Below are 22,489 nucleotides of genomic sequence, written 5' to 3' on the forward strand. Positions count from 1 at the left end.
TTTGGACTACCCACCACTGTACTATATTGTCTCATTTAGTCTTGTACATAGCATTTGCTTATTTTGTGTTTAACGTTGTACTTTTGTAAATATAGAGCACAGTTCACCAAAGTCAAATCCCTTGTGTGTAAGCATACCTGGCTGATTCTGGTTCTGATAAATAAAAACAATGTCCTCATGGGATACCACTGTACCAGTGTTTCCATATCTTGGATTGATAGCGTGTAAAGCAGCCCTTGATTGCTTGTCAAGGCCAGGATGATTTTATTTTCTGAGTTATTAAGCCGGCAAATACATTTATAAATAAAGATTCTCAAGATGACTTGCAGCATTGACCCCTGGCGCTACGGGGTATTCTCAGCAAGATTTGACTTGAAGTTTATGCAAGCTTGCATTACTGTAACAGTAAAATAGTGTCAGGGATAATAATCCAAATGGGTTTTCTTTTATTTTTTTGTATGATAAAGGAACAAGACATTTTAATTTCAGGACACACAATTCATATTAAATAAATCTATATCATCACTCTTAATCAGGTTATTCCTAAATATAATGACATGTTTCATGTATTAGTATCGTTCTTTTGTCTGGGATTTCTCGGAAAATGCTTAGTAAATAGCTCTTGATCGTCTTTCAATCTCAGAGAGTAAACACTGACAAATGTGGTTGTGTTCATCTGGATCTGTTTTTTTTTTATTTACATACGTTTGTGCAGCATTTTACCCTCTCTCCCTCCCAGTCGCTGCTCCAACATCCAACCGCTAGAGGGCAGCAGCTGCACTAGAGCAGGTAAATCTATGTGCTAGAAGAAGATAACTCTGACGTCATCACGTATGAGCATGCCTACTACGCTCGCACATAAACAAAGGCAGGACATAGCGCTACAGTAAGTGTACTCTTTTAATTTTATATACGACCAGAATCGAAAATTGGAGAGAGGTGCCTTCTCGAAACAATGGACAACGCACTTTTGATGCGAGTGAGTGTTTTCACCGACCAAGGAGGCAGGAAATACATGGAAGATGTGACCGAGGTCATAGTAGAGCCCGAGCCGGGGGAAGACGACTCGGCGTCGGTTTGTTCTCCAGCCGGTGACACGCAGACAGACCGGACCAGTACAACTGTGGAGTCCTCTCAGTTGTCAGAAGCATTATCTGAATTAGCACGAAGGGCAGACGAGAGTGTGGGAGTGGAAACACCTTTACCCGGAGGTCAGAGCCCGACTACAGCTGAGCCGAGCCCGGCGTGTCGGTCCCGCCGGTCGGTGGCTTTCTTCGCCGTGTTTGACGGACACGGGGGACGGGAGGCTGCGCAGTTCGCAAGAGACTATTTGTGGGACTTCGTGAAGAAACAGCGGGGGTTCTGGTCGGACTGTGACCGGGAGGTGTGCGCTGCCATACGCAAAGGATTTGTAGCCTGCCATCATGCTATGTGGAAAAAGCTGCGTAAGTTTATTAACACTTTACTAAGTTCTGATATACAACTTAACCCACATGTCCCTCTCCACCTGCTTCAGTGTGTACCTCAAACTAACCCGGGATAACACTAGTCTGTGTGGCCTACACCCTAAACGTTTTACTTAAAATCGTCTGTGTGTGTTACAGCTGTTGTCACCAGTTAACACGGTCACTCGTTAAACCATAACACCGGCTATCTCAAATGCATACCTCCGAATGTGCCGAATGGACTTTTTGGACTCCGGGACGGCAAAGTCACTCTCGCTTAGCTAACATTTTGTATCCGTTTTATTCATATTAAGGCAAACCAACATTTACAAACAATTTGCGCAGGTTACCTGTGTCTTTATTTAAGTACAACATGATTTTAGGGGTTAACAATGTTAGCAACCAAAGGCAGTGCAGCTAACAAAGTAACACTGCGTTCACGGAATGTCGGAAAAGGGCGTTTTCGACTTGGCAGTGTCACGTGAAGGCTTTCGTACGGGAGAAACAACATTTATTTTTTTGGTTAACGGGTTAAAACAACTTGACAAAGAAACATGACAGATTACAGTGAACGTTAATAAATCAAACATTGCAACTTACCCTCTTTGCTAATTTGACAATCCTGATACTGAATATTTATCTGTCAGTTGCTGGCCACATTTAGGTACCCTAATTTAGGTACCCTAAATGTCGTCGTGGATACTTAAATATGAAATATCATTTTGATCGAGTTCATGTTGTTTCACCCATAGGTTTCACCTTGTGAACCAGTTTGTCAGTATCAATGACTTTTAAACCTGGGAATTCCGAGCACCCCAGGAGCAAGTGAATACAGCAGTGTCGACTCTAAACAAAGCCTGCCCTAGCTCCCACAGGCAGATACAGAAGTACATTATGTTCACAAGATAAATCCCCGTCAATAGTCCACATATATATATACATTTTTATTAAACTCACTCTCTATCTGCTAGCGTATATGTAATGATTTACATGTATTTCGTTTTTTTACCCAATTCAAAGCCTATCGAAAAGTAGCCGATGGGTGCTGCACAGACACCAGCGGTGTGCTCAGCTGTCTGTCTGGATGTGCCTTTGGCATCTCAGCTGATATATTGCTGCTCAAACTGTCTACATTAATAAAAGCCATAGATACCATTAAAATAACGTTTCGAATTATAAACTCAATATTGTGTTTATTTTCATACCATCCGCCTTAACACTCAATGTCTCTCTTTTCTTTTTACAGCTGAATGGCCAAAGACACTTACAGGCCTTCCCAGCACATCTGGCACCACAGCCAGCGTTGTGGTCATCAGAGGAAATCGTATGTATGTGGCTCATGTCGGGGACTCTGCTGTGGTCCTAGGGGTCCAGGATGACCCCACAGTCCCCTTCATAAGAGCTGTGGAAGTCACACAAGACCACAAACCTGAACTACCCAGAGAGAGGGAGCGTATCGAAGGTCTGGGAGGGAGGTAAGACTTAATTCTAACCTGCTTCTGCACTGAATTTAAATATAGTTTTTATTTATAGCTTTTATACAATACTTGTTTTGTAAAGATCATTTTTACATAACCATAAATCAACAAGAAAGGCAAGAATTTTGATAGAGATCATGTCAAAACATGATGTGAATTAGCTGTTAAAGCTGTTTATGATGATGATGGTCTGAGACAGTAGATTGAAATGGTAAGTTAATGGCACAGTTTAGCAGGTGGAGGCAATTCAGGGAAAAGAAAAGGACATTCATTTCATGGACTAAACAAAATCCAGTTTCGTAATAGCTAATTCATTCACATTACTCACCAGCCTATCAACAACAAAGAAGTGATTGTAAACAAGAAGCATCTGTATTTCACAATAGCAGATCAAAATGTAATCTAATGTAATCTACCTCAGAGAATGATGTGTTTAACTGCCTGTGGTATGTCTACAGATAAGATACTGAGGTGTTAAGGTCCTTGGTGGCTTGCTTACAACAAACTTTTAAGCTTAAAGGAAAATACACAGCTGCCAAGATGAATTCTGGTATTTTTATTTTCGGTCCAAATAACTAATAAGGATCAAACGGTTGTGGGTTTGTGATCTTCCTCCAAAACACTGCTTCTTGTTATTCTTTGTAGTTTCAGGACACATATAAAGCAGCCCTCTCTTCTCCTCCTTCTGTTTTTCTACAGTGTAATCAAGAAGTCTGGAGTCAATCGGGTTGTGTGGAAGAGGCCGAGGCTGAGTCACAATGGCCCGGTCCGTCGGAGCACCGTCATTGACCAGATACCCTTCCTGGCTGTAGCTCGAGCTCTCGGTAGGAAAAGTAAAATAACAGTCATCTCAGTGAATGACCTGTTAGGATCACAGCAGAGCTGAATGACTACAGTTGCATTGTTGTTTTTTTGTGTTGCCATGAATAACTAACTAACTTTATTACAGTGAAAACCTTTATTTATTTTAGAGTTCTTCTCAAAGGTCCAGAGAGGTCAAACAAGTTCAACGATTTTTTTCCAATGTTTGGATCCAATAAACTGAATGACCCGTAAAACAAAATATATATATTATATATATATATATATACCTACTAACTTAATGATGATGGTTTCGATATCATTGATGATGGTTGTGACGATGGTTTTTGTTTGATAATGACGACTTATAAGATGGTTTCTATACTGATTAGAGCTCTCAAGAACTGCCCTCAATGTTGTGCTTTGCCTCTGGTCACTTCCTGTCAGTACCTGTGTGTCCAATCAGACTCAAAGCTGATTGTTTGCTCTTACTCACATTGTTCCCTTTTTTCTAGATCCTTGTTTGTGTTGTACTTACTCTCTGATGTACGTCTGCTAAGTGAATTGTAGAATATTACAGACATTAACTAATTGAGAGAGAAACTTGAAAATGTCTGGAAATTTTACTTTTTCTACACATCTTGTACAGCTCATACACTCCAACTTTGTACATCTGTTCTTTTACATTTTGTCATGTTCTTCAACAAATTTAATTACATTTCTTTTTTTAAGTTTTGAGCGATGGAGTACTAGTTCTTTTTTTTCTCGCTTTATTTGTTCTTGTTTCTTGTTACTTTTACACACCAAAATAAACCGAATTTGTAAATTGTATTTTCCAATTCAGCAATAAGTCCATTTTCACAATTTTGATTGTGAGAGTTGAAGTAGCCACTTTAGTCCTAATTGGATTTATGTTGCCTTTTACAATGATTCTTCTCTGTGCAACAGGCGACCTGTGGAGCTATGACTTCTACAGCGGGGAGTTTGTAGTTTCTCCTGAGCCGGACACGAGTGTGGTGACACTTGACCCCAGAAAACATCGCTACATCATCCTAGGCAGCGATGGTCTGTGGAACATGGTCCCTCCTCAAGAAGCGATCTCCATGTGTCAAAACAATGATGAGGCAATGGTGAGTGCAGGAAAGAAAACCTGATCCAAACAGTGCTGTAATGATACCTTAATAATAATGATATAACACAGAAAAGTCGACCTCATATCAGAACGTGTGAGCATAATAACAAATCTTCATGCTGCAGGCACCATGTGGGGTATCGAGCGCCCGACATCTGGTCAGCCATGCTCTTCTGAGGTGGCGACAGCGCATGTTGCGTGCTGACAACACCAGCGTCATTGTAATCACACTGGAGGAGTCTGAGATTTCCCAGGACACCTTGCACACTGAGGAGGTGTTGCTCGACTTATCCAAGATCTCCCAGTGTCCTCCCACCTCCATCTCCCGTGCTGACACGCCTCTTCTACAGGTAGCAAACAAATATTGTTTTTGTTTTTAAATTGTTGTCAAAAAGAACAGTTTTGGTAAGCAACCGACTCCAAGGCAAAAAAAAAACAACAACATGTTTTTCTAATCTGTTGTTTATTTTTGTGTTGTGCAAGTTCTGGGTGGGGTCTGAAATAACTATTTTAACACAAAAATCCCACAACACACAAAGGAACCTCTTTCCACCAAACCCCATCAACAAAGCAAGAAATTAAACCTCACATAATACGGGATTTGCTGAGCTTTGATCCTGTTGGATTTACTTTTGAACAACTTGGCCCAAAAGTTTGTTCTTACTTTTGTTTATCTTGTTCTTCTTCAGCGGCCTCCAGAGGAAGACTCTCACTCTGCCGTGTGTGAGTTCCTCCCTGCGTTGGAGCGACGGGACGGATTGTCAGGAAGCAACAGCCTGTACAACATTCATTCCTCCGACCCGTTCTCTCTGACTCGACTGTGTTCACTCGGTAGCCTTGAGGTTCCCAGTCAGTCGGGTCTGTCTGACAGGACAGTTGGCAGCTGGACAACAAACAGCAAGCGAACTATTGCATCACCGACAAGCATCCAACCTAAAAAAGCCCGGCGCAGGACTACTGACAGGCAGCCACTAGTCCAACACAACGCAGAGAAGAAACAGGAGTCCAGTGGTGCCTCCCCAATTCTCCAACAGCATAACAAGAACACAGTGTGTGTGTGTTGAAACAAAGATTTAAAAACAGGTTCTAGATTTATTCCCATATTTCTATCCTAAATCTCTAAAAATTAGAGCACAAAAGAGAAACAATCTGAAAAATGTAACAAAAAATGTACATCTGAAGCACAAAGACGTTAAAAGTCAGTGGTTTTTGGCTGCCTTCATTTGGATCAGAACAGAAATATGAAGGAAGAACTCATGTCTCCGGAAAAAAACAACCTAGGAATAATTCTGAAAAAAAAAAAAAATGTAGTTTAAAAAAAAAAAATGTTGTTTTAGTTGAAAGTTGTAATCTTAGGTTAAGTTAGAATTCTGACTTAAATCTCAACAAAATATACATTTTTCAGACGTAGCTGTTTTCCTCCTCTGTACTCTGGAGTTTGCCAGAGTACAACGCCTCTTGAAATCCATGAAACCAGTTTTTGTCTGTGCTTATTTACACAAGACATCTCTTTCCTTTGTTGTTAAGACACATCCTTAAACACAGATTCATGTTTCTCCATACATCAAACCCTTCAGACATGCACGTCTTACTCCTTGAAAGAAATAAGTACCACTAATGATGCTGGTGTAAATATGCATTTTTTAGGATGAGTATTGAAGTAAATGTTCGTTTAAACAAACATATATATTTTTATACAATCTTGTATTATTCAGTGATAGACTTTTGATGAGCTCCACAATAGCTTTCCTCCCCTTTTCACAATCTCCTCATATATCATTGCATACTCACCCTGTGTTTAAGCATATTTATGTATTTTATTCTTAGCATTTTATGTAATCACTGGAGATATGTCTTGAATATAAACTGAAGGCGCTGCTACAGCCACAAACCATAAGCTACATTGATATAAAGATATATATCGGATAAGTGTTGGTAGCATTTTGTGTCTCTCTTGGAGAACATGGCCCCATCAGGTTTTCAGATGATAATTTTAAAGGTTAAACTGCACAATGCTTCTTAACACCTGGATTAATCTGCACTTCTGAGCAGCACGAGGATGCTGCCTCGCTGTGGCGTGCAGTCGCAGTGTCCACACAGTGATCGTGAAACTGGATGTTCTTTCACAGTTCTTTGATTTTGCCTTTGTGGTCTTAATCAAGTGTTCATTTTGTCGTCTTACATTTCTGTCATTTCTAATGGATCATTTGAGTTTCTTTTTTGTTTCTCCACTTTCTTTTAGCCTACTCTCCCCTTAATACACCACATGTCTATTTACTCTGTTTCCCAGAATGCCTTTTTGCAGCCCTCTACTCTGCTGAAGCTTTTGCAGAAATGGTGTGTTTTTGTTTCCCCATGTGTGTGTTTGCTGAGCACCAGCTGGCTCTAAAACAAAGACTTCCTTTGGTTCTGAGGGACCGACACAAAAACTGATGTTTACAATCGATGTGTAATGATGATTACCTTTATGCTGCCAGACTTCCATTGTGGCTGCTTTTGAGGTATAAATGATGTCATCTTGTTTTTGTTCAATCCTATGAATAGCAAAAAATTCTCCATCACCAGCAGTCGATCCTTACAGACTGTTTCACATCACCATCATCCTGCTACTTTGTTTTACCTCGTTTGCATCAACTATTGTGTCTTTCTTTCTGCTTGTATCATTCTCCTTTAACAAGCCATTGTCCCTCCATGCTGCAGCTGCAGTCGCATTGTTACTGATGTATGCACAATTCTCGTTTGTGAGTAAATACACTCTGCATGGACTTTATATGAGAATATTTTTGCACTGTAGTTGTGACCTTAATTGTGTATGAAAAGGGAGTTGTTTTTATACATAGTTTGAAAATGATGCAGATTGGAATGGAGAACATGATGGAGCCTGAAATGAAAAATAGAGGATGGTTAAAGATAGATTAACTTTTATTTTTTAAATCTTAAAGCAGAATATCCTTAACATTTTTAGGAGAGTTTGTCTTGGTGTTTCCTTGTCCTCTTCCGCCTTTTGTTTTTGTTGCCAGAAATGTTTAATTCATATAAAAAATATTCCCAGCAAGAGAATATTGTCCATGAGACACTATGATCGATGTCGCTTGTGAACCTTTGTTACATTATGATGTATTTTTGTTAAGCCAAGTGCAATTTCAAACCGGACTTTGTAGCATTATGAACTGGGTAAAAAAAGTGTATTTTAATGATTGAAGCTGATGATGATGTTTCTTTTTCCTCAGCTCTTACAGTCTTTAGTTGTCTCTGGGTCCCTCTGTGATTTTAAAACTATTTTGAGAATTCCCTTGAATCCACTTGTTTATTTACTCTGTTGATTTATGAATTCCTGATTCAGATGGCTGCTGTGCTAATAGCATTAAGTGCATGTGTTAAGTGTAAATGTGGAAAACACTTACCTGGAAATGAACCTTTTAGAATAAAAATCTCCCTGGTGTCAAGTAATCTATGTTTTGCAAGAATTTTGTTTTTTATATTTAATTGTTAAGAACTCCTGCTTGTTTGTTTTTTCATTGAAAAAAACTGAGTATTTGCATTTTGACCCTACCATCTTATTTACATCCCATATTGAGAAATATAATACTTTGTATTTCTTGTTCCTTTTGTTCAACATGTTGGTAATTTTAATTTTTTAACATGAAGCATACAGCATGTCCATCATTCATTAAAACAAGCATATAGAGCACATTTCTCAGTCACCAGTGTTGGCATTGATATATTTCCTCACATTTCTGTGTCCTGAAGTTTGTCCTGATGTTTTTATTTCCATTAACAGCATTATCAGTACAAGGTTTAAAAAGCAGGAAAATGCAACGTCATATTGTGGTTATCACAAAAAGTAGGCCAAACTGATCCGCTGAAAAAAAAAAATATTATTGAAAAAAAAGACACATGAAAGCAAATCAGTTGCTTTATCATAAATGATTATAAACTATTCCTTTTTTTAAATAAACATATGGAATTCATCTCCAAGCTGAGATTCAGGAGGTTTGTCCTGCATGCTGGTATGACATTAATGTTTTATACAAATACATCATGTAAAATTGCATCATTCTGAGAATTACACAGCTTTGTATAACTACAATGAATAATTTCAGTAAAACACATGCACACATATCAACCATAGCTCAAAACATACTAAATCTGGCTGATTTCATAAAGCCCAAAAGGTACAGAGACAGAGAGTTTAGAAGCCGAAAGAGCCGGTTCTTATTGCTGAGATGAGGAAAATGATCCAGCTCTCTAAAAAGAGACGGAATTTCCATCACTAGTTTATCCATGATGAATCTGTTGCATTACCTAGTAAAGCCTTTCTGCACATGCGCGGCTGCCTGGTGATGAGTGCTTTGCCTGGGCATGCCTCTGCAGTAGTTATGATATGAAAAATATAGGGGCTGGTTTAAGGTGATTTGATTGAAGTTAAAAAAAAACTTTGGTGGCGAAAAAAGTAATTACTTCATGATATTTACGGGATGTTTTTTTAATGTTATTTTGGAAATACTATTTCGCCGATTTAACCATTCAAGTTATATTATTCCTTTAAACTGTTGAGCTGTCATTCACTTCCTAGCACTTGCGTACAAATTGACCATAGATAGTAAATATTGAAATTAACTCACCTGTAAAATTCCAGAGAAACAGGACCTGTGCGGATGTTTATACTCGTCACTTCCGCTTTTGTCAATATGCCACCAGTACGTCAAAGTTATTTAAAATAAAAGCCTAAATCATACCTTGTCAATGGTCAAAAGGATTTATAGATTTTTTTTCTTTTCATAAAACTGTCGTAAGTCGAAGAGATAATCCTCCCATGAATAAAATACTACAAGTATGCTGTTATTTCTTCTATTTTTCGAATACATGCTTTTATTTTGAAGGCAATTATGAGAAGTACAACTGTGTATTTCGGCTAACTTCCGGGCTAGTGGTCAAACATGTTTTCTGTTAAAGCGGGAAGACGAATGGGGAATGTAACATGGAGATAAACAGCGTGTGTTCGCCAAATGAGACCAGTGTTTCCAGTATAACCATGGCATATGGATGTTGTAGCTTTAGCTCTTGTTAGGTAACTGTCTTAAAAAGTTAGCAAGTATCTGTTTCTGAACTGTCAGGTAAGTAAGTTATGCTGAACACATTTATTAAAGTAACTATCAGTGCATTCTTCAGAGTGTTAAGCGTGTCATTTTGTTGTTTGCTGCTAAACGATATCACACGGAAGTGCATGATGTACCATATCATAATCACAGCAGCTGGTACCGATAATATCAATTCAACTGGACCCCACGTGTGATGTTGTTTTTATACAACAGCTGTAGGACCAGCATTAAAAACATCCACCAAAACATCTTAACTAAAACTGACCTGTTGCCACCCAAAGAGTCTCCTGCACACTCTGTTGGTCTCCATGGTTACCACAGACCTGCTACTTGCTTATGTACTTCTCTTTTTTATGTTTTCATTGACAATGCAGCCACTCTAAGAAGAGTCTGTTTTGTGATACAGAGGTACCAGCTAGATGAATCAGGACAAACTGTATCTACTGTAATGTTTAATTACATGAATTCAGAACACCTGGCCTCGACAGAGTGATACACACACAAAGCCTCAGTGATGTTGCACTCTATATAGGCACTATATCATTTCATTTTAATGTTACAGTCATAATTACAGTACCTTATCACATGCATTGAGGGTTTTACACAAAGTACACCAAACATACATCTTAAAATTGACAAGTGAATAGTGCAAACCTTATCATACATGTTTCTTGTTTTTAATGATACAGGAAAATGGCTACATCCCCAGTGGAGTACACCATTGGAGGGGTGAAGATCAACTTCCCCTGTAAAGCTTACCCCTCCCAGCTGGCCATGATGAACTCTGTAAGTAACACCTTCAAAAACTCATCTTGTACAGCTGTAAAGCTGATTGTAATTTATATGTAATATAAATACACTGGCAATGTTTTTCTTTACGGAAATGTTGCTAATGTATTTGTGTAGTGTATCTCTGTGTTATGGCACAGAGAAAATGTAAGAAAGAGTTTAATGCAAAGTTTTGTCTTCACAAACTGTGTGACCAGAACTATTTAAAGTTTCCAAACCTCAGCAACGCAGATTTTGAAGGCCTGTCACTGAGTATGACCCATGTCTATCCCCTCGTCCCTTGATGTCTCTTTCCTACTTTTTCACTCTCTGAAAGGAAGGGTAAATGCCATGAAATTACTTTAGGAAGTCAGTGTAGAGGTATTTCTGTCTCATTGTTGATTGGTAAATGTACCTAGTTTTTGTTTAAGACCTGCATTTCAACGGTTGTCAAAATAATCACTGAAAAGGCGACACAAACCTCAGATTGTAACAGATACGTCTAAATTCTAAAACTAATTTGTCTAAATTTTGTTCGCAGATTGTACGAGGCCTGAACTATGGGCAGCACTGTTTGCTGGAGAGTCCAACGGGGAGTGGGAAAAGCTTGGCCCTGCTGTGCTCCTCCCTGGGATGGCAGCATGCTCAATGTGGTGAGTCAGTTCTAACCAAAGGAAACAAAATAGAAAATGATGAGGTACTGCTTGTACCAGCTTATAATGATTGTCACTGTAAGAGAATTCTGTGTTTCAATATGTGATCACAGCTAAACTGCAACAAGGAGGGAGCCTTGGAGAGTTCAAGAGCCAGGCAGATAAAAGCTTTGGAGACTGTAAGAAGTCAGATGTTACCCCCTGTCAGTGTGAGTGCCACAGCCACACCAAGAGGACCACAGCTACACCAGCTGCCAAATCTCCTGTTGTGGACCTCACTGATTCACCCTGCAAAGACACAGCACAGCTGGCATCTCCAGCACCTGGACATGGTAATAATCTTTCAATTCTTTGTTACATTTGAGTTTAGGGCTGGTTTTGTTTCACCTTTTCAGCATACAACTTCCATGTAAACAGAGAAACTTTTCTATGCAGTGAAATTAAAAGATAGTGTTTTTAACACTTGATGTCTTTCAGGATCGGTACCAGAGGAGCCGCAGCTCAAGAAGCAGACCATCGCCTCTCGTTTGTCTGACAAGTTCCAGTCTTTCCTTACTGGTCAGTCCTCCTCTGAGCGCGAGAAAGACGACGACTTCCAGCCAGAAAGGAAACGCATTCGCACTGCCGATACCAAGGTATAGTAAACCCTTTGTTCACTCTGTAGCACATGAATACAGATTTAAAAAAAATAAATAAATTCAGTGTCATGTAGGGCTGCGTGATTATTCGTAAAAAAAAAAACAAATCACAATCTCATTTCTACAATTCACTTCGCTTGTATATGCATTCAGAACAGTTCTCCTGTTCACTTATTTGCTTCACAACTATCCCAGTTGCTATATCAGTCACACTTACACAGCGTGAAGCAAAACAATTATTTAATTCATTAATCAGACCACAGACTCGGCAGCACATGTTTTTATTTGCAAGAAAAAAAAAAGATTTGTGAGAGAATTGTGATCTCAATACACAAGAATGTTGCTAAAATGAATCTTTAAAATAAATGAAAAATACCCAGGAACAGCCTCTGTTTGACTATTTGTTGCACATTATGAAATTCCAAGGATTGTAATTTGATACCAAACTATCAAAATCTCTGTTGAAGTTGTGCTTATACAGTCCACTGGTTCAGAAAGCAGCTCAGTGACTCAGGGATGTTTCTGTTTATTCCTCAGAGCCGTAAGAGGCAGCGTCTGGAGCAAGGAGTCGTTTTTATAGATGATGATGATGAGCAGGAGAACGAGTCACAAGGTCCTCCGAGTTGGACAGTAGAGCCAAACAGCCCGGCACAGGGTTGGTCATCATCATGCTGTGTGAGTACAGACATCCTGAGTGTCATCAGTTAAATCTGTGCATCTCTTACAATGATATATTTCAATGTCTTTTGTGAAAACACACTTTCAGTGTCATAAATGACATATCATCATCCTACCCATTTTTTTTTATATTCTATCATCATTCTTGTTTAGTTAGACTTCCCTTTTTTTTGCAATATTGCCAATAATAACTTGTCGAAATAAAACATTTAATCAAACATGAAGACAGAGTAGTAACCCTGGCATCGATGAGTCTGGTATTCCAGATTTAAGCCTTATTTTATTGTGTCCTGGCCCAGGAGTTCACTATCACCATTAACTATTACCACTAGGTGGCGATATACTCCACCAAATAGACCAGGTCTGTGTTGAAAGTTTCAAATTTGAGTGGGCCTAAACACATTTGAACAAAGCAGATAGTTATGTCTTTATGAAAACTTCAGTTAGTTTTAAAAATGAAAATAATAACTGAGATAAAACTATAAACATTTAATATATAAACATTACAGGTGAACGTGTTGTTCTGTTCTTGTAGTGTTTTTTGTTCAAATAAAAAAAAAAGAAAATGAATGCAGGTTTAATCTGGTAAACTGTGTACTAAATTACATCAACATATTAATGAACGGATGAAAAATGTATTGTTCTGAGGGGAATTTGTCTTGCACTAATAGAATAAAAACATAAAAGACAGCAGTGACCATGCATGACAGCACACAACAAATATGACAGAAAAATTGTGAAAAATACACGATTAAAGCATCGCCTTTTTACATGTCAGGGACGCCAATTGGCGATTTCAATAAAGTGCAGTGCCAAATTCATGCTGTTTTATCAGAGCTTGTTAAGCAGCTGAATAATGAAAAGATGGATAAATGATGAGTGTATAAAGTCATTGTAATGTATTTCAAATGTAAAAACCCAAACACACCTGCCAGTAAAACACAATTCAAACTAAGAATTCTACAGCGATTACATATTTGGATCATCACCTCTCTAAAGCACTCCCAGAAGGTGGGAGGACCCTGAGAGGACAAAGTCAAGTACCATTTTATTCAGAAAGTGCAGCAGTCAAAGATGTTCTTGAAGCTTATTAGAAAAATAAATGGTTACTGAAATGTTATTGGTAGTCCTGAGCATTCATAATTAACTCATTTTGTTGAAAGTGTTTGGTCCTACAGAGAAAAATCAGCATCTTGTGTTAAATCATCACCTCAGTCAGACAAACCCAAGTGCATCAAATATAAATATTTATCACTGTCTGTATCTGCTGTGTTTGTAACCCACGTTCCTAAGATCTGTACTGGTGCGAAAGACTAACAGGTAATACATGATCTGATTATTAGTCAATCAAATGCTCAGTCATAGAGTTGTGTCACACAGCTCAGGGGGAATAGTTGAACTTGCTAAAACTGAGCCTTAACCTGCCACAGGTGTGCGGTTTGGATTTAGAGCTTCGGATTGTGGGAGGTGGAAAAAGAGGAGGAGGGAAAGTGAAGTCGAACAGGCGCGTCGGGCTCTGGTTTCCCTGCAGCTACATGACCTGGGCTCTTTTGTCCCGCGAGCGCTGACTGACGGCCTGAATGGGCTCCTTTGAAGCAAGCTCCAGTTTTAATTAAGAGGGTTTGCCTCGCCTGGGCCGCTGATCTGTGAAAGCCACGGGGATAAATATTGAATGGGGTTCACCCGCTGGTTACTGCGCCCGAGGGATAAACAGGTGCTTCGGAGGGCAGATACTTGCCAGGGCCCCTACCTTCATAGTGTGGTCATATCAGTAGAGGTGGGGTGTTTGGTGTCATGTCTTCCCAGGTATTGGCTATTGAAGCCCACCCTTATTGGAATGAATTCCAAGCCCTCCAAAGCTGTGGAATGAGGAGCAAATTGGCGTCCAGTGAGAGGTGTCCAGTGAGAGGCGCCAGTGATACCTAAGTGTTCCACTGCCTACGGCCCCTCGCTGCCCTCCAACTGCCCCCCTGGAGTGTGAGATTTCCATCTCTCAGGTGTTGGCAGGGAGCAGAGCAACAGAAGCCTACCTGTGAATATTCTTAGGTGTTCAGTAACACCACTGACCTCTGTTCTGTCAATTCAAGAGAGCTTTAGCCGCTGCATACACTTACACCTTTGGAGTGTAGGTGTACTGCGGAAACTTGGTATGCCTGTACGAAGTAAACTTAATATATCCAAAGAAAGCCAGTAAACCTAGAGGAATGTGTTATACCTATACATTTAGAATCTACCTTTCTGATCATGTCAAATGCTGCTCCCACATTCTACATTCACTTTTCCCCATATTGATCTATATTAGTCTTAGAAGGCTCTTTTTTTTGTTGTATTATTACGATAGTGAAAACCACAAAATCCCCATTGAGTACAGCAGTCTCTACAACGCTCTTGAGCTGAAAGGGCACCTGGGGCTTTGTGCCGAGCTGCTGCTAATGTTTGCCAGTTTTTAGCATTTAGGATCTCTCCTCCGAGGTCTCCTCTTCTCTCAAATTAGCTAGGTGATCAGCATGAGTAAAACACGATAAACAGCAACTTCCTGTTAAAAATGATTGTTATTTTGATGATGCTTGGCGGACAGGGAATCGTGAGGGACTGGGAGCTGAGCTGCCACTAGTATTTCTCAGTTTTTTGTATCAGATTTCTTTAGCTGAATTGTCCCAAGTGGTCTCCTCTTCTACCACATAAACTGACAAAGGGATAAACATTCCTAAAACACTTAAAACAGCAACTTCATGTTGAAAATTATAGATTTTTTGATGATATTTGGTGGGCAGGAGGGCCTGTGAGCTGAGCTGCTGCTAATGACATTAGCTCAGATTTTATTTTCAGGTATTCTCAGTCAGTGTCAACAAGGTTTCGACTGCAGCTTAATTAACTGCAGATGAAACGTTCCCACTAATCAAACGTTCCTGGTTGGTAAATTTAGTAGAAGCAGCTAAAAAATCTTGTTTTTGACCAAATTTATTTTTGGACATTCTACTGAAAGGCCTGATTAGTTATCTAGCTAATCTCTTCTGAAAAGCGGACTAAATCCATCATACAGTAAAATTAGAAAGTGTTAATTAAAAAAAAAAGTGACACTGTTCGATAGAAGTAGGCCAGACATTTTTTAATATTTGGCTTAATAGCTTTGCAAAATTAGATTGTTTTATCCCAACAACTCTAGCAGTTTGGTGGACAAAGCAGCACCCAAGGAGCAACACCACGGGAATTACTGTGCGCTGAAAGAATCAGTATGTTCTTGTTGCAAGCAAAGCTGGCGTCCCGTTTGCCTCTTCTGCCAGTTATCTACATTCCTTTCCAGGGGGTGTCTGCTCCGGGCTGTGGGGCCAGGCTTGAAACCTTGTTGTCCTGGCATCTCCGAGAGGCAGGCGCGTAAAAGGATACTCTTGTGTCAGCTGTTTCCTGCTGCAGCTTTTGACAAGAGCCTCTATTCATCAGCAAGCCCTTCTACACTGCCCTATCCCACCCCTTCCTCCCCCCACCTGCCAATGAATAAGTAATTATTAGCCATCTTGGGGCAGGATATTTGGATGGCTCTGTTTAATGTGGCAGCAGCAGGTAAGGTGATCGGGCTCAGGGCCCAGGCTGTGGAGCGTAACTGTTCCAGAGGAGAAAGGTAACCTGAACTGGTGTTGGGGCCCTGCAGCACCTCTGTTTGTTTTTCACATGAGCTCAGGGCTCGTTATCCCTCTTAACTCTGAGAGGCGGCTCTCTAAGGGCTCCCTTTGGCCTACACTCCATCACACATTGTAATATTTGATGGGCAAACATGCTCGGAAAATCTGAGCCGCGGGGGAAACTTGAGCTCCTCGTCTGTCATCAGAAGTGCTACCTTCTGATCCCCATCATAGTTTGCCATGCGTGACAACACATACCGTTCATTCCTGTGTGGAATCACTCGGTAACTTGTTGAGGAATTAGCGTTAAAACATGTTAGTCAGGCATCTACATTATGTTTATTTAATAATAACACAAATATGTTAATCTCTTTCATTTTCATAACTTAAGTCCAACTACAAAAACAGATAAAAAGTTAAAGAAATGAGCATGTCAATGTCGACCTCATGGTGCGATACTATTTGCTAATTTGCCATTTAACCAACTGACTGTGTTGAGTTAGATTTCTATCAACAGTAGGGCTGCAGAAATAATCAAAACGTTGTTAAAATTGCACCATAATCAAGGGCAATATCCAAAAGCAGAGGCTGCAATTTATTGAAATGAAAATGATTTATGCAAAATAAAAAGCTTTATTATAAATGCAAATCTTGTTCTCAATATCGGATTGACAGCAACGATCCACTTCACTGATCACGAAAAATTGGGCACTTGAAACATTTTCAGCTCGCACAGTCTCGTTTTGAAGACGTTCAGACTGAACTGTTAGAAGTGCCCATAAATCGTCTCCATGACGACGTTCAGACGTGATGGAACAGCTCCTGTATGATTAAAAAAAGAACAATTCTTACACTTCAGTTTAAACGATTTAATTTGAAAACCTTACTGTTGTTGCTGCTTCCTGTTTGTATGTGAAGCCAGCACAAGGTTCAAATAAATTTAATTGGAATGATAAATTTTTATGCATTTTTATTTATTATTCTTATAATACTTTTGCACTTTTAATAAGAAATTCAATGTTGGCTTTCCTACAGCTATGTGTAGCCTTACACTTAATGCCAACAGCATTAATAAAAATATTAATTATGGTAAATATTGGTACATATGTATCGGAATTGGATCGAAACTGAAATAAGTGTATCGGAGCATCTCTTCAGTATGTGACCTACAATAAGTAGATAAGAAGTGCAGTGCACAAAAAAAACGGTCAGTGGTTTAATACTGATGTGAGTGTAATTGTCTAGTTTTTGTTCAGTTCAGCAATTAGAATACAAATATTAACAAAATTAAATTAAATTATTGATCTCGTAAAAACAGATGAGTTATCAAATTCAGTTTTCAAAACAGTTTTATTTTAATTGACCAAAATTGATTTAGAAAGGAGTATTAATGAATCCTTATCTGTCACTATATTTTTCCTCCTGTAAAAATAATTTCATATATGAAAGCTATTTAAATAAATTACCGCTACTCCTAATACTGCTACTATAACTGAAAATGTTCATAGTGATCGGATGTGAATGTGAACAGCTGAATGGTCAAAGAGTACGCCACTTAAAAGAGCTCAACACATAAGCAGGATCAGTTTCATAAGCGTTGTCGGCTACACTTCACCTGTGAAGGTGGGGAGAGAAAGAATCCACCACGTCACTGGTCAGCCAATTATGAAGCAGCTAGATTTTCTCAGCCGACACAAAGGTGACTGATCATCTTTCAGCCTCTAAAGGTCACCTGGTGCTGAGTGACAGGACACCTTATGTATGGATGCTAATTCTATACGCTTCTCCATGTGTGTTTCTGAGGATTATACAAGACAGCCAGAAAGACTGCTCAGGTAGTTTATGATCGGGATGATTGTCTCGTCCTTTCTATCAAAATGTGTCAGAAACCAGTGGAATAAAAAAATGATGCGGTTCCTTGAGTGTCCACTTGAGGCGTCCTGCACAAGTCAGGGAAACCACATATTAAATATATATTGAAATGCTAATTTTTTACAGCAGAAATAAATTTGTTTGTAAACCTGTTTGCCCTCTGTTTCTGCATTCATGTGTATCTTGGGTGGTCCCAGATTTCAAGTAGGTAAGTCGTTCCCTCGACTTCGGACCGTTCACGAGATTTCAGCAACAGTTTATAATCTCAAAACCTCTATGTTGGGATAACAATGGAAAAAGTACAAGACATTGCAGTTAAAAAAATGTATATTGTTTCTAAAACAAGTCATCATTTCTCCTACTTCTACCACACAGAGCTGCCACCGCCTGTAGGCCAAACCCTGCTTAACGGCTCTTCCTCATAAACAAACGAGTGACGCAGTAATCACCAAAGCAAACAAACTCTAAACCCACTCCTTTTCGGACGTGTTAAATGAAGCAACAAGTATTTGAAAGCTTTTGTACTGTAGCTTTTTACAGACCCAGATCTGGGACACAGCAGGTTCTGTATTAAGTTAGTCTCTCAATGATTTTATAAACTACTTTTTCGTCAGTAACTTTTCTGCACTCTTGTAAAGCACTTTTAACTGCAATTTAATTAGTCTGAAAGGTGCTATATAAATAAAGTTTGATTTATTGATTGACCTTTCTCCTTGTTTTTGCTTCTGTCTCTCTCTCTCCAGTCCTCTGAACCCTGCTCCCGCTGCTCGTGTGCTTCAACCAAAGACGGCCCGAAGGACAAGGACCAAGAAGGCAAAAAAAAGATTAGAAAGATCTTCTTTGGCACTCGCACACACAAACAGATAACTCAGATTGCCCACGAGCTGAAGCGCACTGTGTACTCGGGAACACCTATGACCATCTTATCCAGCCGGGATCACACCTGTGTCAACCCGGAGGTGGCGCCTCACGCCAACCGTAATGAACGCTGCAAGGACCTTCTGGATGCAAAAGATGTGAGGATGAACACCAACAAACACATATATTCACATTAAACCTCAGTGTAACTTTTAGGTAACACATCACCTGAGACCGGTCTTTTACCAACAGGTATACAAGTATTGAAAATGTTGACAACCATATTGGGACAAGACTTTTTAGAACCAGGATAAAGCCTGACACCAGCTTCTGAATGACACAGTAAAACAGACCCAAAATATAATTGAGCTTTTTGATCCCCCTAGATTTATCCCCCTCTGTCACCCTTTAACACAAACATAAATGTAACTGGCTCCCCCAGACAAAAGTCCTCTAACAATGTCGCCCCAGAGCAGCAATTATTCAGCTACAATATCAACAATTGGTCCAGCAGGCTCTTTTTGACACACCGAAATGTCACGAGCCATTCAGGGAGCTTTTTATAGAGACATGAGACACTTGTAACCCCCCATACTGTCCTAAAGTTGAGGCGCCTACTGTAATGAGGACAATTACGCTGTCATTGGAGGTGTTTGCCTCCCATGGCAATTGTCTCACTTTGTCATATGGCCGAGTCATAACCCCTCACTGGAGTGAGTGTTACTGATGCTCTGTGTCTTCATCACCCCAGGGTGTAGTCTGGTCAGGGTCAGGTTTCTATGCTGTACAGACGCAGTGATTTAAGCACAGGGAAACACATCAGTCAGCGTTCAATCTTAACCACAGACTGTAGGAATGAAGGTTGTGAAAATGTATACTTTGATTTGTTTTAAAATTTCACAGCCACAGTTATTTTACTGATCGATAGAATCAAAAAGTACCAAAGCTGCAATAATTAATTCATTAATTCATTAATTCATTAATAGTAGAAGTTCCCTCATAGTAAGACAGACCTTTAGTATAATAAGTGGACTCTTCACAACCTGCAGTTTCTGGCCCTTCCATGTTGGCGTTATCTTTCATCCCTGGAGGTTATCTCTTGGCATAAATCTGCCTGCTATATAAACTGCTCTCTAAGAAGTCCAGCCTTTCATTACTTTTGCTTCATTGTCTTTAATCCCTCCAACCCCCTTACTCTTAGCAGACAGGGTTCAGTGTCATCAAAGTGTCTCAGCTTAGCATATCATTGTGAGACAGTGCCATCCTTACATCACTATTGTGTCTGAAGGTTACGGAGTCCACAGTGTACCGTTTTCACAAGAGACAGTGTCACCTCCAGCTGGTGAACCCATAAAGAAGAGGGTGGGACATCTAAAGCAGACACCTGCTTTGACAGAGTAATTGGCCATCATTACATGAGATGCTGCTTCTTTACACGCCTTTTACATACACTGTATGAGTTTCAGCACATGTAAGGTGCTACAATAGCTGCAACACCTGATCACAGGAAGCAGCAAGATCACGTCTGAAATACTGTAAGTCACCTCTGGTTCAACTGGAAACCAGTGGAAACAAAGAGAAAGACTGCAGGGCTCCAATATTCCAGAAATGTATTTCACTAGGGTGATGTTTTCGAGCATACCTGCTCTTCATCATACAACTGGAAACCAGAAAACAAATAATAAAACAGCTCAGATATGTTAGAAAATCCTAGAATTACTGTCAGTGTGTGTTTTGTCTATGTGTCTACACATATCAGCAGTGCTGTATCCTTGTCCTTCTTTGAATGAAATACAATGTTACAGGGTAGATCTTGTCGCTACTACCACGGTGTGCAGAGGATACGGGACCAGTCCGTGCTACAAAGAGTCCACGGACTCAATCACGCCTGGGACATTGAAGACCTGGTCTCTCTGGGCAAACGGCTCCGCTCATGCTCCTACTATGCCGCTCGGGAATTAATGCAGGACGCCTTTATCATCTTCTGCCCATATAACTACCTGCTGGACCCGGTGATCAGACAGAGCGTGAGTAGAGTGTGAAAGAAAAGGATAGAAGAATCATAGAAAAAAAAGAAGGACCCAAAGTTTGTGGTACTCCCTCTGATATTTCCCTTTCTGTCTTAATTTTCACCAGATGGAGATCGACCTTGCCGGCCAGATCTTGGTGCTGGACGAGGCCCACAACATCGAGGACTGTGCGAGGGAGAGTGCCAGCTATAATTTAGACAACAAAAGTCTGATGATGTCCAGAGATGATCTCGATGGGATGGTCAAGAGCAACATCAGAGCCGCCAAACATGAGCCGCTCAGAGACTTCTGTTACAGTCTCATCAAGTAAGTCCATTGGTAACCTAATGCTGCTCAAGGGGATGGTTCAGGTTCTTTCAAGTTGGGTTGTATAAGGCACTTATCAATTGCAAATGTATTTCGCAGTAGATAATAGTCGGTACAGTCCTTGTTTGAAGAAGCCGGCTGGAGTTTTAACATTTAAGCTAAGCACCACTGCAGACAGGATCATGAAATACACAAAGTTTAAGCGTAATAAAAGGACTACATGTTCGACCGATGTCTGCACAGATCATCATTCTCTCTTAGACTTTTCACCCATGCACATCTGAAGATGTTTAGAAAATATCAGAACAGCCTGTCCCGGAAATCTCCCTGAGTTACCCTTTCGCACATGTCCATCACAGCGTGAGACTTTGAGGTACAAAGCCTAGCATCCATTTAGCTTTCCAATCGGGCTCACTGTTATCTACTGTAAGTGCGACACTTACTATTTAAAGTACCTTATACAACCCGCACTATCCCTATAACATCTGTGGTGCTTATTGTGTGAACAGATACAGTATGTGCTAAGGAAGTATTTTCATCTATGGTGTAGCTGGATCCAGGAGAGCCAAAGCCTTCTGTCTGAACGGGGATACGAGAGTGCCTCTAAAGTCTGGAGTGGGAAGGACATACTGGGAATCTTTCACGGCCTCGGTATCACTCCTGACACCTTTGACATCCTGAAGGTACAGCTAATGTCTCTACAACATGTTACCACTTAAACACCTCATGAGTCATTTGGTACAAAGATTTTTCGTTGTTTGCTTTTAGATTTAAAGCAAAGAACAGCAATGATGGCTCGTTGAGAGAGTTTAGTCGTAATAGTCTCTTTCAGTTTCTCACATACATTTCCTTCTGTTTCTGTATTACAGCAAAACTTGGCCGCAGTGCTGGAGAAAGAGGAGCGTGTTGGTGTCATTAACGGTAAAGAGGACATGGTGCAAGTCCCAACCATCAGCTCAGCTACCTCCACCGTCCTCAAAAGCCTTTTTGTGGTCCTGGACTTCCTCTTCAGAGACAACTGCAGGTCAGAGACCAACAGCAGAAGTCAACTATAACACAACTCATACCAGTTCATATTTCAGACGATACAAATCGTAAGGCCAATCGG

The 22,489-nt window shown here is 40.0% G+C and overlaps 2 protein-coding genes across 3 annotated transcripts in view; both read left to right on the forward strand.

Moving 5' to 3' along the window:
• Nucleotides 1-820: 820 nt before the first annotated feature.
• On the forward strand, nt 821-8,306 carry ppm1da (protein phosphatase, Mg2+/Mn2+ dependent, 1Da). The gene is made up of 6 exons (XM_020649006.3): nt 821-1,445; nt 2,692-2,920; nt 3,623-3,747; nt 4,673-4,854; nt 4,982-5,206; nt 5,546-8,306. The coding sequence occupies exons 1-6, from the start codon at nt 956-958 to the stop codon at nt 5,918-5,920; spliced, it is 1,626 nt and encodes a 541-aa protein (XP_020504662.1). The 5' UTR covers nt 821-955; the 3' UTR covers nt 5,921-8,306.
• Nucleotides 8,307-9,799: 1,493 nt separating this feature from the next.
• brip1 (BRCA1 interacting helicase 1) overlaps nt 9,800-22,489 on the forward strand; it is a 79,912-nt gene continuing 67,222 nt past the window's right edge. Inside the window, exons 1-11 of one of the 2 annotated variants that reach the window (XM_020649008.3) lie at nt 9,800-9,973; nt 10,648-10,744; nt 11,268-11,379; nt 11,493-11,711; nt 11,857-12,014; nt 12,555-12,692; nt 18,931-19,203; nt 20,851-21,072; nt 21,182-21,381; nt 21,932-22,064; nt 22,251-22,405. In XM_020649008.3, coding sequence (XP_020504664.2) covers nt 10,652-10,744; nt 11,268-11,379; nt 11,493-11,711; nt 11,857-12,014; nt 12,555-12,692; nt 18,931-19,203; nt 20,851-21,072; nt 21,182-21,381; nt 21,932-22,064; nt 22,251-22,405 — 1,703 coding nt within the window. In that variant the 5' untranslated portion in view covers nt 9,800-9,973; nt 10,648-10,651. The remainder of the gene's footprint in view (nt 9,974-10,647; nt 10,745-11,267; nt 11,380-11,492; nt 11,712-11,856; nt 12,015-12,554; nt 12,693-18,930; nt 19,204-20,850; nt 21,073-21,181; nt 21,382-21,931; nt 22,065-22,250; nt 22,406-22,489) is intronic. The other variant, XM_029280259.2, reaches the window with a different exon arrangement.

This window comes from Labrus bergylta, chromosome 11, assembly GCF_963930695.1.
Source record: "Labrus bergylta chromosome 11, fLabBer1.1, whole genome shotgun sequence".
NCBI classification, from domain to species: domain Eukaryota; kingdom Metazoa; phylum Chordata; class Actinopteri; order Labriformes; family Labridae; genus Labrus; species Labrus bergylta.